Raw genomic sequence first — 18722 nt, forward strand, 5'->3', positions numbered from 1 at the left:
AGAACGGGGCGCGCCTCCGGCCGTCTGTGGGTGCTGGAGCAGGGGCGGGGTGAGGGCGGAACCAAACTCTGGGGCTGGCGCGGCCCCAGGGGCTCACTTCACTCCAGGCCTCGCCATTCCCACGGCCCCCGCGCCCGAGGGTCCCCGCGCCCGAGGGTCCCCGCGCCCGAGGGTCCCCGCGCCCGAGGGTCCCCGCGCCCGAGGGTCCCCGCGCCCGGGCCGGAAGTGCGGGGGCCGGGACCCGCGGGTGGGCCGCGCCGGGTGGGCCTGGCCCGGAAGTTCCCCGGCGGCCGTTACCGGGGCCCACACCCGGGCCCTCGGGCCACCTCGCCGCCGTTCGGGGCCGGGAAGCCGCCGGCGTTCGGCGAGCCGAGGCGCGCGGGCGGAGGCTGGTGTTCGTCAGCCGACACGGGTCCTCCCCACCCCGGTGTGCCCGGCTCGGCCGGGGTGCGGGCGCCGGCACTGAAGACCCGACATCATGTTCGCCTGAAAGGCTGAAGGAAGTTCACACACCCCCGCACTCCCTTTGCCGCGCCAATAACCCCCCCCATCGGTTCTTTAAACCGTTTAATTACGGTGTCGAGTCTAAGAAACGCTTTCTTTATCCAGTGGAGGGTGATTGTGAGTCCAACTGTGCCAGGCGAGATGCTCAGCGCCCGCGGACGAAGGGCTTCCCCCTGGACGCGCCGAGAACCCTTGTTCAGCTTTTGTCATAAGTGACCTAGGAAAGTGCTAGACCTCTAACCTTGCATGGGATTCATTTGAGAATAACAAAATTAAAAAAAATTTTTTTCAGTGAGATTAAGGACAGGAGAACAGAAATGTCAGCCCACAAGCCCGCGGTTCGCGGTCAGCGGAGGGAGGTTGCAGGCGACCAGCTGCCACCTGGTGGCGGCGCGGGACAAAGAGACTCGCAGCCTGTGGAGTTACTAGGTAGGCGGGCGGGCCGCGGGTGTATTCGGAATCGAAATTGCAGCCGGCAGCTCAAGTGATCAGAAGTGGAATTCTCTTGATCTCTTAATATTTGGATCGAAAATTGCTATTAGCACGATCCACGGTTCTACGCAAAGTCTTCAAGAACATGACAGCCGAGTTTCCCTGGGGCCCTTTGGCTTGCCACTGACTGAGAAATGGATATCTTGAAGAAAAGCAAGTTTTCAGCTTCCTGATAGAACTAATACAATCTCTGCAAGGGAATTGTAGACACCACTAGAAGAATTACAGATAGAGGCTTTAGGAAACGAGGCCTGGTAATTTCAGCATGCACAAAAATGGCAATTCATTGCATAAGATTGATGTCAAAGGACAGAAGCATTGATGATTGTAACCGAACAACATTTTGTCCCAAATCACATGGAGAAATAACACCTGGATGTGGAAGGAACTTCACAAAAGAAGCCGGCTGAAACTGAAGACATGTTTCACAAGCAAACGATTAAAGCAAGGTAACAAAATAATTTTTAACTTTCATAAATAGCAAGTACAGACCTAGTCCCTTTGATCCTCCTATACCGTTAAAGCAAGGCAGAAAAATGCCAAGTGTCTCATTTTTAATCTCTAAAAGGAAGCTATCAAAAGAAAACCTAAGTGTTATTGGTGATCACATTCCTCTAACGGGCTGGTGGATGAGTAGAGAATGAGATGGTGGCTAGCCAAAGTGTGACCCCAGGTTTCATGGGGTGGGTGTGTGGTGCTAAATTTGGCTGCTTAGCTTGGAATTACTTTTAGCTTCCTATGACTGAGGTTAAGACAATTCCATTAGCTGTAATTCCAAGACATCTTACTAGTCCTGTCCATCACTTATATTTGTATAGAAGAAGCCCTTGAAGGATTCATGAATAAGGAGGGGAAGCAGGGGACTTCAGATTCTGAGTCAACACTGGCAAGAAGGAGCCGCCCCCCCCCCCCCCGCCCCATTTCATGAGTGTGTGTTTTCTTTTTGTGGAAGTGATAGCGGTGAAATCTTTTATAAACATGGTATTGGTAATTTTCTGGAGGGCACTGAGGATGACCTTGCTAGAAGATGATGATATCTCAGTTTTAAGGCAAAGGATTGCTTTGGTAGTTCAGTGTTGAAGAAAACTCAGGATTCCAATGAGTTTTCATAATTTGGGGGGATGATGACTTTGTAATTATGGGGGTGACAGATCTTTAGAATTTTTTTCCTCTTTTCTTTTTACATGTCATACAGCAGTCACTGTCTTTCTGTTGAACAATGACAGTTTAGTATTCAGCAAAAATTTATTTTTATCATATGCATGAGCAAGGCATTGGAAATCCTTCAAATTTATGATTTCGTTTTATCTTTTGTACTTAACTTTTGCTAAATATTTACTTGTCTAAGCACCAGTCTTCTGGAAAATTAACCATAATCTCCTTTCCCATTTGGCTCCTTGTAGCTTTATGCTTTTACACACACATGCACTAGAAACTTTTATTGCAGTTTTTGGTAGAGCTCAGGAAGGAGTGAATATAAATGCATGTATTTAATTTGCTATCCTTATCCTGAACTCCTGTTGTCTTTGAATTTAATGGTATTGATCTCTTCCCTTATGGTTTGTATTTAATGGCTTTACCTCTTGTTCAAGAAGTTCTTTTCTACCTTTAAGATTATAAGCACCTATATTCTGTGCTGGTACCCCATTTTTCTATATTTTCCTCTATTATTTTAAACACTAGGTCTTTCATCTACCTCATATGATGAAGCTTTTGAAAATGCTGAGGCTATGATAAAGGCAAAAAGTTTTTTTTGTGTTTTTTTTTTTAAGGAATCGAAATTAGAACCTTTAAGAAAAACAAATAGCTGAGTGACAAAAGAAAAGTAAGTGTAGTACAGGTCTTTGCCTTTGCAGTGAGCAGTATTTACCTGCTCATAGTAATATAAACTCTGACCATGATATAAATATAGTGGAATGATATTTAGAGGGAAGTGACAAGAGAGGAGAGGTGGTTAGAGAGCTAAGTCTCCACTTTTTATAATAGAAATCCAGTTGGTAACTTTTAAAATAGATAAATCAAGAGACAGAGGTCTGGACAAAGTACTTAGACACACAGTACTAATTCCTGGAAGAGACAGCTTAAGTCTCGGCACTACCATCATGAAGGCCTTATGCGACAGTTCGATCCTTGGCCAGGATGCTAACCCACATGGTGCAGCAGACCTCTCCTGTTTCGCCCACTGCTCCTGTTAGCAGTGTATTTCAGTGGATCTGCCCCTGGTGAATCTTCTCACTACTGTACTTCAGTCCTATACCCCAGTTCTTCTACGCAAAAATAAATAAAACAAAAATCTTACAATAAAGGAATATTTTTTTAAAAAGTAGCATGAAATCATTGTTAAGAATAAGCCCTTGGGGCCTCCCTGGTGGCCTAGGGGTTAAGTCTCAGTCAGGGAGCTAAGCTAAATAGCGCAGCAGACCTTACCTCATGTTAGCATTGCTACCTCATGTTAGCAATGTATTTCAGTCAGTCCACCTGTTCTGCTCCCTACTCTGTCTCTGTGAATCTTCCTCCCAACCCCTCACACCTCTGACCTACACCCCAGTTCTTCTATGCAAAAAATCAAAAACAAAAAAACCTCTAAAAGTCAAAAATTAAAAAAAAAGAATAAGCTATTGATTCTTTTTGCTATTTTCTAAAGTCATGAGTATGTATTATTTGTGTTTTTAAAAAAAGTATGCACTTAACAGAAAGAACAGGTCAACCTTGTCAAAGATGACAGTGACAAGGAGAGGGGACACTCATTCTCTCATGAAATAAACAACACACCACATGCCACCACAGCTTGCGGTGAATGACAGGCATGCAAGTGTGGCAGGATAACTTAGGATAACAGGAGTTTTGTTTGTTCTGTTTTTCTCTTTAGAATGAGCAAGTGCTTTGACAAAGCTGAGAGTAGAGGCATCCTGATGTCAAAGTCCCCTTTACCTTGTGTAAAGGTTTTTTAAAATTTTTTTTCAAAGATTTATTTACTCATGCATACAAGAACCGGGGTACAGGCCAGATGCGCTGGAGTGTAAGAGGATTCACCAGAGACAGAGCAGGGAGCAGAACAGGCAGACTGACTGAAATACACTGCTGAGGGGAGCAGCGGGCGAGACAGGAGAGGTCTGCCGCACCATGTGGGATTCTTGCCAGCCAGGATGAAACCTGCTGCAGAGGCTGCGGACAGCTTCACAGCTTCACAGCTTCACAGCGCTGCGCTTAACCGCCTGCGCCACCAGAGGAGGCCCCTGTGTAAAAATTTAAAGTAAACTTGGAAAGAGGTTATGTCCTGGAGGCGCAGGGAGAGGGAGGATTTTGATAAGACCATGGAGGAGGTTGGAGTGTGGGTGATGGCTTCTGCTCCCTGATTGTGATGAGGCAAGTGACAGGGCCTCAGAAGTTGGCCCTGGAGATGGGGTGTCTGGGGTGGTCAGGTTTAAGCCCAGAGCTTTCATATCTGAATTTCCACATCTTAAATGTGGAACCAAGTGAAGAGTTTGAGAGTCTGCACCTGAAGAGTCACACCTGCTGGGACCCCAGGGATCACAGCATTTACTAGTGAGACTGATGTCCAATAGTAGGGTGGTGTGGGGAGCAGATAGAAAGTCTCCCCCTTCCTTGATGTTTCTGTGAGCTTTGCACAGCCCTCAGCAGACGGGGTCCTGAGCGCCCAATGTGGAATTTCTCATGAAGCACTCAGGCTCAGGGGATTGGAGTGGGAATTGAGTCCATTGAGATAACATTTTTGAAATAAGCTACTTCTTGTACATCGGGGTTTGTAGACAAAGATCACTCTTGAGTTCTTATCTGCCTCATCTAATACTCAAACGGCTTCATGACGAGTGCTAAGCGCTGGGGTGTATTCAGGATCCCGGGAAAGAAAAGGTGGTGGGGCAGTTACCTCCAGCTTCTTGCCCTTCTCCCAGGATCTGTCCCCTTTTTTTCCCATTTCGCCTGGCCACAATCAGAGGGCTCTCCTTTCTGGGGGGCTTGGGGGGGATAAGAATTCCTGCTCTGGAGAAGAAAAGGTAGAGGAGAACCAGGCTGAAATTATTTTTTGTAAAGAAAATGGATTTACTTCTGAATTCTGGGATTTCAGATACCTACCAGAGGAGGCATATTCTTTGCCCTCAGGAGGGTACAGAGATCCTGAGACCCAGTCAGGTGAGACAGGAGGAAAAAAGGGGAGGGACAGGGTCTGTCTCCCCTGAAGAACTCTGAGGGATCAAGAAGCCCAGATAAGATGAGAGAGTAGGGCCTCCCCGGTGGCGCAGCGGTTGAACGCTGGGTTGCGAAGCTGCCCGCGGCCTCTGCAGCGCCGGTTCGATCCCCGGTTCGATCCCCGGTTCGATCCCCGGTTCGATCCCCGGTTCGATCCCCGGTTCGATCCCCGGTTCGATCCCCGGCAGCTCCCCGGCCACTGGAGGAGGGTCCCACATGGCGCGCAGACCTCTCCTGCCGCCCGCTGCTCCCCTCAGCAGTGTACTTGGGTCCTTCTGCCTGCTCTGCTCCCCGCTCTGACTCTGGTGAGTTCTCTCACCCTCCCGTGCTTCCTTGGGTCCTTCTGCCTGCTCTGCTCCCCGCTCTGACTCTGGTGAGTTCTCTCACCCTCCCGTGCTTCCCGCTTCTGACTGTACCCAGTGCTTGTATAAATAAACAAACAAACAAATAAATAAATAAAAATACATGCCTCTTTAAAAACAAACAAACAAACATGAGAGAGTATCTAGCCTCGGTAAAGAAGGAGAGCCAGGGGAGGGCTTCATTGAATGGGGAGGTGGGACGTCCTCTAGGATTTTTGGGAGGGGATGGGGGTTCCAAAAGGCTGCCAGGCTGGGACAGAGTGGCTGTAGGTTTCAGTAGAACTTTCCTCTGCCTGTTTCACAGGCAGCCCCAGGCTCCAGCCCCCCTCCTGGAGACCCTTCCAAAGAGGTCCTTGGAGATTTGTGCTCAGTAGGCCCGAAAAGAAAGGGGAGGCATTCCTGGTAGAGGCAGGACGTGATGGAGGTCACTCCTGGGGTGAGAAGCTGCCGGTCATAACCAGAGAGGGGATTTCTTCAAGGCCTCAAAAAGCCGCAGAGCTGCTCGGGCTCCTGGGTGCTCTGGGTGCACCATCTCTCTATGGACCCAGAGAGACCAGGTCATGCCCTGCCCATCAGCCTCCCCTCTGCTGCCGATTGGTCTTGGCACCTGGGAGATGAGGAAGGGCTTGGGTTTGGTGAGAACAGAATTCACCCGCCTGAGCGCTTCCCTGGGGCCTCAGAGCTTGGGCCCCTGTCTTTCTTATGACACAAATACACAACAACAGATCCTAGGGCGGGAGGCGAGGACAGCTTTTTATTCAGTTAGCTATCGATCATATTTACAAGGAAGGCTTGAGGTGCCATGGGGAGCAGGCTCAGGTCCAGGGTCCTGGGTGACCTTTTCTCCTCAGAGGGGACAGTCCTGCTGCCTCCTCTCACACTTCCTGGGAGACTCTCCCTCTTCTGCCTCTCCAGGCCTGGCCTGGCGTGCGCAGCTCAGCTATGCAGGTTAGGACTGCAAGCACAGATGGGTGTTTGCGATGGTTCAAGCAGGAGAAGGGATGTGGCAAAGCCAGCATGGGGCGGGGGGCACTCTGAGGCCCTTGTTCTTCCCTTTCTTAGTTCACTTCTTGTTCCTTGGGTCGGAGCTCCAGCCCTGGTGAGGTTGGTGGGGCCTCCGGGACTCCAAGCCCTTTGGTGGCCTGTGGCCGCTCAGACCTGAGAGGACAGAAAAGGAGTGTGAGGGGCCAACTGAGGTTCCCCTCTTGTCCCCACCCCCCCTTCCCCACCGCTTCTTCACCTTCTTTACCTTTTACAGCCTTTGGAGGCTTTCCCCTTCTTGCCAGGCTTGGACCCCGCCTTGTCCTTCTTACAGCCCTGGCCTTGCTTCCGTGGGGCTGGTGGCTTGTCGAGGCGCTTCATCAGCTGCTGCACCCAGTCCATCTTAGGGTCAGCACAGAGCTCTGGCTGAGAGCGCTTCCGAGGCGAGAACCTGGGGGTTAGCAAGCCTGTGTTGGCTTTGCCTACCTAGCCCGCCCCACTTAGCTGCTGCAGGCAGCCAGCCCCTCATACCCACTCACAGGATTGCCGAGATGGGGCAGCCCAAGCTTGGTTCCTGCTTCCGGTAGCTGCGGACAACATTGGCAGGAATCTTCCTGATGCTGTACCTGAGGCAACAGTCCTGTGCTCCTCCATCATTGCCTGCAGGGTGGGGTTCACAGGAGCCAGGGGCTGCTTGCAGACTCCCACCCAGGCCTCGCCAGCCCCTTGCCCCCATCCTAGGCAACCCTCTCCTTGGTACCTTGGGTCTGGGGGATGCAGAAGGCCAGGACCAAGACAAGGAGGCTCAGAGCCAGTGACTGAGTCATGGCTGTGGCAGAGGGTATGAGGCCAGTGCTGTGGGCCAGGTGAATGACTGCTAGCTGGGGGGTCCGTGTGTGGGTTGGGACTGTTCCGCTCCCTATTTATCGAGGCAGGCTCTCACTTCCCCCACCCACAGCAGTTCTGTCCAGGCAAAAATAGGAATCTCCCTCCTTTTTCCTTCCTGAAAGAGAGAGCATGTCTTGGCATCCAGCCTCACTAGTATGCAGGAAATGAGACTTCATGCAGCCAGCCAGTCCCCAACCCTCTTTCCTGCACTATCTCGTAAATGTGAATTCAATGTCAGTTGAATCCATCAGGTCTTTCTTTTATCCCCAGTCACTATTTGGTGCAGACCTCACCTCCTCTCCCCAGATCACTGAGCACCGCCTCCCTGTTCCACAGGCTCTGGGCTCCCTCCTTCCCCGCCGGCAGATTGAGGTCCATTTCTAAAATGCAAATCTGATTATTGAATTGTAAGAGTTCTTTGTGCCTTCTGGATGATAGAGCCTTATCAGATGCATGATTTGCAAATACAGCCTCCCATTCCGTGCATTGTCTTTTCGCTCTCTTTGTTTCTCCCAAATCAATAACGACTTTTATTGCATCTTGAAGATAAATCACAAATAGGTCTGAGGAATCACCCAGTACCCTGCTGTTTCTGTACCTGGACAACTTAAATCTTATTTAACAGCCCACTGAACTGTTCCTTTTTTGGAGACTTAGATACCATCCCCAAGTTTCCCAGTACCATTGTTTTTAACTGTTGTAACTGGCTGAATCCTGTACAATTTTAATGTCATTTCCCTCAATAATTAGCTCATCTTTCTGAGCTTGACATATTGAACAAGCAATGCCTACCCTCATTTGAACCTTGCAAATGTATTTTTCACCCAAGAAATTTCAGATTTCAACAAGAGAGCCACTCCCCTGAATAAGTGTGATGGGAAGGTGCGTGCACATGGACTGCACCTTGAAAGGGTAGTGCAGCGTAACCTCCTTGACCATGTTCTCTATGTGACCTCAGAGGGTGCCAGCAGTCGCCAGTTCCTTTCTATTTCTCCACCATTTGTCAGTCCAGATCCTCTTTTTCTTTCCAAAGAGATGGAGTTTGACATCGATGAGGCTGAAGCCCCTCCACAGGTGCCTCTGAGGCCCTTCACTATATTTGTGCGACCCCTCGGGGGATGTCCACATTTTTTGGAATGTGCACAGAGTGCTGAGAATGGTCTTCATTCTCATACTAGATGTAGCAAAAGCTCTTTTCACTGTCTTGATCATGTCCTCTGATACACAAACTTAAAAAATGTAAAAATTTGGGGCCTCCCTGGTGGCGCAAGGGGTTAAGAAGCAACCTATGAAGCTATCTGCAGCCAATACAGCACAAGTTCCATCCCGGGCCAGGGAGCTGCCCACATGGTGCAACAGACCTCTCCTGTCTCGCCTGCTGCTCCCCTCAGCGGTGTGTTTCAGTCGATATGCATGCCTGTTCTGTTCTCCACTCTGTCTCTGGTGAATCCTCTCACCTCCCACACCTCTGGCCTGTACCCCAGTTCTTGTATGCATAAATGGCTAAATCTTTTAAAAAAATTTAGAAATTTTGATAAAGTCCAATTTATGTGTTTTTTTCTTTCTGTTGTTGGTGCTTTTATTATATTGCCAACTCAAGGCCATGGCCAAACCAAGGCCATGAAGATCTTTCCCTGTGTTTGCCCCCAAAGTTAATAAGATATAATTGACAAGTGAAATTATGTATGTTTAAAATATACAAAGTGATAGTTTGAGAGATGTATATACTGTGAAATAATTATCACCGGCAAGTGAGTTAACATCTTCATCTCTTCACATAGTTTCCTTTTCCTTTTTTTAAAAATTTATTTATTTATTTATTTTTATTTATGCAAGAACCGGGTTATAGGCCAGATGTGCGGGAGGGTGAGAGGATTCACCAGAGACAGAGTGGGGAACAGAACAGGCAGGCTGACGAAATACACTGCTAAGGGGAGCAGCGGGTGAGACAGGAGAGGTCTGCTCGCCATGTGGGTTGCTCCGAGGCTGGCGGGGATCGAACCAGCACTGCAGAGGCTGCGGACAGCTTCACAGCACTGCGCTCAACTGCTTGCGCCACCAGGGAGGCCCTTCTTTTCCTTTTTTGTTGTGAGAATGGGTAAGATTTACTTCTCTCTCAGCAAATTTCAAGTGTACAATATGGTATTGTCCACTCCAGTCACCAGAATGTACATTCCACCCTCAAAATTTATTTATCTTGTAATTGAAATCTTGTAACCTTTGACCAACATCTCCCCATCTTTCCCACCCTTCACCCCTGGCAACCACTATTATATTCTGTTTCTGTTTAAAAATAAAATTCCACAGATAAGTGATACCCTACAGTATTCTGTTTGGATTATTTTACTTAGCATTTCCCCCTCCAGTTTCATCCACATTGTTGCAAATGGCAGGGTTTTCCCTTCCTTGCCTAACAGCTGAATAATATTTGATTTAATATATATATGTTTATATACGTATATCTCACATCGGTCTTATCAGACACTTTGACGGATACTTAGATCATTTCCACATCTTGGCTATTGTGAATATGCTGCAGTGAGCAAGAAGTGTAGATGTTGCTTCGAGGTAGTGATTTTCTTTGGATGAATACCCAGAAGTGAGATTGCTGCATCACGTGGTAGTTCTAGTTTTAATGTGTTTGGAAACCTCCATACTCTTTTCCATAGTGACTGTTCCAATTTACATTCTCACAGTGTGCAAACATTCCCTTTTCTCTACATCCTCTTGAACATTACTTTTTTCTTGTCTTTTTGACAGTAGCCTTCATGACAGGTGTAAGGTGATATCTAGCTATGGTTTTAACGTACATCACCCCGATGATTAGTAGTACTGAGCTTCTCCTTATATACCTGCTGGCCATTTTTTATTTCTTTGGAAAACAGTCTATTCAGGTCTTTTGCCAATTTTTATTCAGATTTTTGTTTCATGCTTTTGAGTTGTCTGAGTTCCTTATGCATTTTAGGTATTAACTCCTTATTGTCTATGTGGTTTGCAAATTGTTTGCTGCAACCTTCTTCATAAAGTTTAGAAAGGGTTTATTTTTCTATCCCAAAAAAGACGCCATCTTTACTCCCGATTCCAGAAGCTGTGCTACTGTATCCCACAGCTTTCATAGCCTATTCAACTTGAAAAACTTCCACCGGGAGAGAATGTAGTGGCAGGACACAGCCATGACCACTGAGCTCATGGTGGCCAGGACTTGTGGAGCCTCAGGGCCTCAAGCGCTGCCCCTGCTCTCAGCCATGATGCACTTTTGGTAGGATGTGTGTTCTCAGAAACTTAGCACAACTTCTAACCTGTCCAATTTATTGGCATGTAATTGTTGATCATTAGTTATGATCCTTTGTATTTGTGTGCTCACAACAAATAAACGAGGAGTTATTATCTCTCTTTTATTTTTGATTTTGAGTCTTTTTTTTCTTTTTCAGTTAAATTAATTTTGTTTGTCTTTTCAAAAATCAGCTCTTAGTTTTATTTTTTTTAAAGTCTATTTCATGTATTTCTGCTCTGCTCTTTGATATTTCCTTAATTTGTTCTTTTTCTAGTTCCTTTGGGTGTAAAATTAAGTTGCTTATTTGAGATCCTTCTTTCACTTTTTTTTTAAAGATTTATTTATTTATGCATACAAGAACTGGGGTACAGGCTGGAGGTGTTGGGGGGTGGTGAGAGGATTCACCAGAGACAGAGTGGGGAACAGAGCTGGCAGATCTACTGAAATTCACTACTGAGGGGAGCAAGGGGGAGACAGGAGAGGTCTGCTGTGCCATATGGGTAGCTCCCTGGCTGCTGGGGATAAAACTCCTGCTGCGGAGGCTGTGGATAGCTTCACAGTGCTGTGCTTAACCCCTTGCACTACCAGGAAGGCCCTGGGAAATACTTTAAATTATAGATACCTTAAGCAACAGAAATGGAACATACCAAGGCTTATGTGATGCCACAAAAGCAGAGGGAAATTTATAGGGTAAATTCCTATATTAAGAAAAAAGATCCCAGGCCTCCCTGGTGGCGCAAGGTGTGAAGCACAGCACTGTGAAGCCATCTGCAGCCTCTGCACCATAAGTTCAATCCCCAGCCAGCCAGGGAGCTACCCACATGGTGCAGCAGACCTCTCCTGTCTCACCGGCTGCTCTTCTCAGCAGTGTGCTTCAATCAGTCTGCCTGTTCTACTCCCTACTTGTCTCTGGTGAATCCTCTCACCCCCCACACTTCTGGCCTGTGCCCCATTTCTTGTATGCACAAATAAACCTTAAAAAAAAAAAAAAAAGAAAAGAAAAAAGATCCCAAGATTACATGGTTTTGTAAACAACTGGCAAATTAGTAAAAGTTAAAAATAAATAAATAGTAGTCATTAAAAAAGAAGCAAAAGTGGGGACCTCCCTGGTGGCGCAAGGGGTGAAGCACAGCACTGTGAAGCTATCCGCAGCCTCTGCAGCAGGAGTTTGATCCGCAGGCAGTCAGGGAGCAACCCACATGGTGCAGCATGGGAGGATAAGGATTGGGAGCTATGAGGTGAGGAAGGAGTGGACCAGGTTGTGAAACACAGTGCTCATTTATGTCAAATGTTATCTACAGCCCATTTAAGTCCCATATTTAACGACCTTTGCTCAATTCAGGAAGCTCTATCAGGAATATAGCCTAAGCTTCTACCTCTGAATCTGGGACTGTATTGGCAGAACAGTTCAATCCTGGAGGTTTTGGCACCTCCCTGCTTGCTCCTGAGTCTTAGAGCCTAAATTAGGGACACTGACAGAGGGGAGCAAGCAGTGGGGGTTTTGTGGGCTGAGGATAATTGTCAGGACAAAATTCGGGGGCTGGAAAGAGCTGCTATTCAGGGCCTCCCCGGTGGCGCAGCGGTTGTTGAGCGCTGGGTTGCGAGGCTGCCCGGAGCCTCTGCAGCGCCTGTTCGATCCCCGGCTGCTCCCCGGCCACCGGAGGAGGGTCCCACATGGCGTGCAGACCTCTCCTGCCGCCCGCTGCTCCCCTCAGCGGTGTGCTTTGGTCCTTCTGCCTGCTCTGCTTCCCGCTCTGGCTCTGGTGAGTTCTCTCACCCTCCCGCGCTTCTGACTGTGCCCAGTGCTTGTATAAATAAATAAATAAATCTTTAAAAAAAAAAATTGTTAAAAAAAAAAAGAATTAAAAAAAAAAAAAGGAGCTGCTATTCAAGAAGAAGATGATGGCAAGTCCCTGCACTGCACTGGATTCAGCGGGTGTGACCCTTGGGGTACAGATGAGGGCATTGGGGAGGGTATAAAGGACCCTAGAATGGAGTAGAGTCCGGATACAAGTCCTCTCCACAAGAGAGGAGCTGAGTGATCACCGGAGTTGTTACCATTCTCTGAAATGGCTGCTCCCCAGTCATCACTCTGCTGTCAGCCACTGGCCTGGGCTCATCCACCCCACATCTCACTTGAACCTTAAGCTTGGTATGAGGATTGGGGAATATCAGTCCTTGGGCCAGGCTGGATGTAGACATTAGGGAAGGGGACACAGAAACTCGGGGACTACACCTGTGGGATGTGAGTGTCCTCCTAATATTTCCAGTCCAGTGGCTGAAGGTTGTTGCTCGAGGAGCTCCCGAGAGGGACTAGGTAGTGTATGACAATCTCTGGGGTGGATGAAGGCAGATGGTGTTACATGGAGGTCTTGGTTCCTGGGGTGAAGGGTGAGGGGTAAGCAAGCTACATATAACTTAGCTCACCTCACTTTCACCTCTGCGGAGACCCTGGAGCTGGGGAGAGGTGTGCCCGTTGACCCGGCTCACCCTCAGTGCCAGCAGGCCCAAACTTGTTGAGGACAAGGTCTTAGGTGTGGGTGTTGCAAGGGGCTGGAAATTCCCACTCTGGGAAGTAGCCACATGCCCTTCAGCCCCGGGCCCATTTGCTCCCGCCTGGTGGGGGTTCCAGGGCAACAGATGCTCCCAGCTTGGCAGGCAGAGCTGGAGAGGGTTATGGCAGGAATTTCAGCTCAGAGGTTGAGCTAGTCCCGGAACAGGGCTTGGGGTGGGCCAGGCCCCTGTAGGCTCGTACATCTAACAAGGGTCAAAGGGCCTGGGTGTCCTGGTGTTCCTGGGTTCCCAGCTGAGGATTGAGGACCCCCCGACCCGACCCCACTGGGGCCAAGCTGCCCTGATGACTGTGCAGCTATTGCCGAAGGAGCTACTGAGTTCCTGGGAGTGCAACTGCCACAGGCCTGCGGAGGTGTGTGGTATTTCTGTGCTGTGTGTAGATGCGGACATTATTCAGTGTGTGGCCACTCAGGCTTAGGGTTAGAGGTAGGACTCTGTGTGGGATGGCCTTGGTAGTTGGTCAGTTTCAGGAGTGGCCAGAGATCGGGTGGACGGTCAGTCTGCTCCCTGGTCTCAGTCTGCTGACAGGGTGTGTTCACCAGCGTCTTCCAGGCCTGCACTGTGCTCCTTCTTCATATCACCACCCAAATTCGAGGTTGTGCTCCCTTCTTTCCTCTCCCTGCAGCAGACACAGGAGCCATCCTTGTCCTCACGCTGTGATGGCCCCGGCCATAATTGGAGGTTGGTAGTGGTGAGCATAGGGTCATGTGAAGAATTTCTGGGTAACACCCACAAGTGTTCCCTTGACAGGGTGTGTCTGTCTGGCTTTCTCTTCCCTTAGAGTCTGTGTCTTCTGCATCAAAGAGGTTGGAAGAAACTGGGAACACTCATGGATTGGGGTGATATGCGTTGGTCTGCTAGACTTAAGCGGCCTATTTGGCCACCATTATTGCTACCTGCAGTTCTGCATTCCTATACAAAGGTCAGAACTACCTGGTCAATCAGTCATAGCAAAATTTTACAAGGTTCCTTTCAAATCAACCAAGAGCAGAAAGCTTGATCGCTCTGGGAAGGCTATGCATCCTGAAGCATGACTGGGAACATTCCCGGGGTGCAGAGGACCAATGTATGACAAGGGACTGCAGAAGTTAATCAGTGGAAAGCCTTGTTGATAAGATTAGAACCATGGCTGGGTGCCTGGGGTATGGTTTCGGTTACAATACTTGGTTGTCAAACAGATAAGAATTACCTGGTCAGCCGACTTAAGTCGTCCCAACCCTAGATGACAAAAACACACTCTTTAGTTTCACCCATCTTTTTCTCCTTGTCGTCCAACCCCCTGTGACTGATGCTGCCTGATTATTCTATCAATAAGAAGGCCAGGATCTTGCTTGTTCAGCAGCATCTTGCATTGTGCAGCCTGCTGCACGACTCCTGTGGGGTGTTGCCGACGCAACACTGTGTAGGTGAAGGGTGGGGCTGCTGAAGAGGGCAGTGGAATCCCTTGCTGTCCTCATCTTAAAGGATGTTGTCCTTGTCTTAAAAGCACAAGCCAAGCTTTTGAGGCCAGGACAAAAGGCCAAGCAATTGAGACAGAGATTGGGAGTAAAGGACAAGCAACGGCACAGAAATGCCACAGCAGAGCTTAGAGGGTGAGGGACAGCCAGGCCTGGCCTGGGGGGGCCTAGGAGGTGGTAGGGAAGAGAGGGGCTTTGAAGGAGACATCCGCACTGCATTTGTGTGTGGGTCTGCGAGACGGGCTGTGTGTGTGTGTCTGCGAGCTTGTCTTGTGTCTGCTGTGTTGGTGCCCGTGTCTGCTGGAGCAAGTCTGATTGGGGGTGTCCCCGGGTGTGTAGGTGTGACTCCCGGATGTGTCTCTGAGTTGGGTTCTGAGTGGCGTCACCGAATTTGTGTCTTTCTGTTTATGAGTCTGTGTGACTGGGTGTGTGTCCACTTGTCTGTGACCGAGTACGCGAGTGTGCTCTGGTCTCTCCCTTTCCCTGCCCCTTTGCCTGATGCACCCCAGATGCCTGCACTGTTTACTGCAAGGAATGGCTTCCTTTCCCGCTGTCTGGATTCCCATGGGTGCAGCTGCCTGCCCCTGTGGCCTCTGTAGTGGACTTGGCCTTGGGAAGCATACGCTCTGGAAAGTCCCCAATGTGTCTCTTGCCTGGCTGTGGACCCAGAGAAGCTGAAGTGGAGAAGAGGGACGAGGTGGGGAAGGGGGGAAGTTGGCAGCACCCACCCCTCCTCCTGGAAAGAGAGCTCTCCCTCTGGTCCCTTCCCAGGCACCCCTCCCAGGCTCTCACCAGATCCAGTGTTCAGGGTCCTGGCCTCAGCGTTCAGGTCTCTGGGGAGGGAACGGCCAGTCCTGCAAGCCTAGCCGGGCCTGTCAGGGAAGGACTTGCACCTTCGGTGCCTGCAGTGTGTCACTCCCTATGCCCCCACCCAGGCTCAAGGTCTGCTTCCTCTTCCTCCCCCTGCAGAGGACACAGAACCCTTTCTCGTCCTCAGGCTGTGACAGCCCAGGCCTGCATCATGGCTCCAGAGCCCAGATGGAACGCGGACTTTGTGTGACTGGTGGCGCTCAGGGACCCAGCTCCCTGTCACCCGGTGCAGGAGGCAGGTCCCATAGGACTCGCCCCTGAGCTCATCTGAACTCACTCCCCTCCCCCTGGGGCTGTGGCCCACAGGTGCACTCATGAGGCAGCCTGGTCCCTGGCCTCTAGGACTCAGCGTTTAACAAGATGAGTGACTTGGGGAGAAGGGGCGCTCCTCACTCCGGGGGTAGCTGCCTGAAATTCCCTGCATAGACTCCTGAGGTGCCCTCTGCAGAGCCCAGGAAGCCAGAGCCATTTACCATGAGGAGATGATACCTCAGGGGTTCAGGGGTGAGCTCCAGAGTTCCCAAGCAAGCATCCTGACATTCCGAGCAAATCCCACCAATTCTGGAAGGTAAATTCTTTTTGTGCCTGCCCTGAGGTCTTTGTTTCCTTCTTATTTTACCTCTGTAGCCTCAGGGGAGCTGGGTGGGTGTTGTACCAGAATTATGGGATGTGCCTCCCGCGTCTTCTCTCAGCGCTTGGCTGAGTGAGGGTTCAGAATCCTGAAGGTTTTGCCTCCAACCCCTCTTTCTGCCCAGGCCCTTAGTCGTGGGACCTGGTGGGCGCCGTGGCCAGAGCTGGCGCGGGGCAGCTCGTCCATGGGAAGGAGCCCCTGGGCCAGGATGTGTGCACATTCACCTCGGCTTCCCACCTGACACGCTGGCTCATTCCCTTCATTCTGGGCCTCCTCCCCTCTCTGCTCTGGCTCTCTGCCCAGCTCCCTGCGGGCAGGGGGTTGTACCTGTCACGAGACCTCCTTTGGTGTTTCGGGCTGTTTTTAGGAAAACACCTGGAGGATGTTGGCTCATCAGGCCTGACCCTGTGCCTCCTGGTATGGAGGCCACAGCAGGGCTGGGCTCCCACCCCGTAGGCACCGAGTCACCACTGAGAGGAGGGAGGCAGTCGTGCTTCTTCCCGTCCTCGTGTTTATGCCTCCTGCTCACAGTGGACACGTTGTGCTAAGTGCTGGGCCCTGTCAGAGGAAGAGCTGGGATGGTGAGTCATCCTGGATTTCCTCAGGAGTCAGAGACAGGGGCACCCACAGCCCATGCCACAGCATGAGGAAACTACGGCACTGCCTTCGGGTCTTGCTCCTCGGTGGAAGGTTGGGAGGTGGGGATACAGAGGTGCTGCTTCTGAGAGATACCAGGTATCCACATCAGGTCTGTCCTGCCCACTCAGGTGGCCTCCCTGTTGTCTTGCTTCCCATTTCTTCCCTCCCATCCCCAACTTCCCCACTCCCTGATTGAATACTGGGATCCCAGAGTTTCCTTCTTCTGTCTCTAGACGCATCCTTATCCTTCTGCTGGGGCATCTTGGACTTTCCTTCCCCTTTCCCCCACTGTGTTCCAAGATCAACTGCTTCTCACATGTGATCACCAGTTTCAACTACTATTTCAACCGTTGGCCTACATGCTGCTATCTACTTTATGCCTGAAACTTTTTTCCATGATAACTTCCAGAATTCCTTAACTTGTCTGGCTCTGGCGGTCTGGGATTTCCCCTGCACCCCTTCCATGAATCTTTACAGCTCGCGTATTAGAAGCCCGAGGACCTTCCTTAGGCTTCTGTGTTAAGAATAGATTTTTGGAGGTATGGTCTCAGGAGTAAGTAGAAGATTAGTTATGATGCTACTACAGTAATCCTAGAAGCAGAAGGAATGAGAAGTGGCTGTTCTGAATTCATTTTGAAAATAGAAAAATAGGGATTTAAAAAAAATTGATTAAACTCTTTTATTTTCTTCCATTGTTGTTCGACTTTGTACAATATTTGTTTTCTCCCCTTGGTGCAGTCCCCATAAATCTCCCACCACCACGTCACCTGTGAACTGTAACCACAGTCCCATGTGACCCCTCTCTCTACCCCTCTCCTGCGGTAAGCCTCAGATATATAGTTTGCCTGCAAGTTTTGAGATAAGAGGTTGGATTGTATATAAAGGAAAAAAGTCAAGAATGGCATTGACGTTTTTGGCCTGAAAAATCAGGGAGATGAAGTTGCCATTAACTGATGTAGCAAGAGCAGTGACTGGAATATATCTGGTGTGTGCGGTTATGGGATGGTGGGGTCGGGGGGGGGGAGGCAGAAGTGCTCTTCTCTGTAATTTAAGAAGAATATCATTCATCCAAGTAAATATGTGGATTAGACATTTTGGACATGTGAGCCTGTCTTATTGCGTGAGATCATAAGCTCCATTTTGAAGTCCAGTGTTTTGTTCCTGTTGTGTTTGGTATATGCCTTGCATACAGTGGGGCTCATATATGTTAATTGTTGCATGTAAGATGCTACAGAAAGTCATTTTTATCCTGATCCCTCAGGGTCCACATTCAGTTTAGTACTTCCTCCTGGGGCAGGAGCCCCTGTTCAGTAGCATTCATCACACTCATGTAATGATCGTTTGTCAACCCAGCCTAGAATTGGGATTCAAGTTCTCTTAAGGTATGCCCCGTGCCAGCCACCCTCTTAGGCGCTGGGGATAGCAGACAATATTCTAGTCTTCAGGAAGGATGGAAGAGAAACTGATAAAGAAGAGGCAGTAAAAATTGAAGAAAGGTACAAAGTTGAGAGACATCATATTAGAACCAGTGACTGACTTACTGTTTGGGCTAAGCAAAAACATGGATTGAAGTGATACCTTCCCTGGCATTGTAAAACAGTTTGGTGGGGGAGCAGATGACTGTTTAGACATTTTGAATGAATTTGCATTGTCTTCACACAACAAGGCTTCACTCACTGCTCTTCATCACACTATGGGCAACTGACTGAAATTCACGTTATTCACCTCCCTGCCCTAAACGTTCTTGGACCTTGGGCCTCCTTGGTGGTGCAGGGGTTAAGTCTCAGCACTGTCAAGTTATCACCAGCCACTGTGGCCTGAGTTTGATCCCCAGCCAGGGA

At 49.3% G+C, this 18722-nt stretch overlaps 1 protein-coding gene and 1 long non-coding RNA gene across 2 annotated transcripts in view; one reads left to right on the plus strand and one right to left on the minus strand.

Annotated features, from left to right (window-relative positions):
• The first annotated feature begins 403 nt into the window (after window positions 1-403).
• LOC129144931 (uncharacterized) overlaps window positions 404-18722 on the plus strand; it is a 126996-nt gene continuing 108677 nt past the window's right edge. Inside the window, exon 1 of the long non-coding RNA XR_008549772.1 lies at window positions 404-1445. This is a non-coding gene — a long non-coding RNA (uncharacterized LOC129144931). The remainder of the gene's footprint in view (window positions 1446-18722) is intronic.
• CCL21 (C-C motif chemokine ligand 21) lies at window positions 6266-7460 on the minus strand. The gene is made up of 4 exons (XM_037495336.2): window positions 7309-7460; window positions 7088-7208; window positions 6817-6999; window positions 6266-6725 (listed from the first exon to the last, which is right to left on the minus strand). The coding sequence occupies exons 1-4, from the start codon at window positions 7373-7375 to the stop codon at window positions 6626-6628; spliced, it is 471 nt and encodes a 156-aa protein (XP_037351233.1). The 5' UTR covers window positions 7376-7460; the 3' UTR covers window positions 6266-6625.

The sequence above is a fragment of the Talpa occidentalis genome, unplaced genomic scaffold (assembly GCF_014898055.3).
Source record: "Talpa occidentalis isolate TD23 unplaced genomic scaffold, MPIMG_talOcc4v2.1 talOcc4.7, whole genome shotgun sequence".
NCBI classification, from domain to species: Eukaryota; Metazoa; Chordata; class Mammalia; order Eulipotyphla; family Talpidae; genus Talpa; species Talpa occidentalis.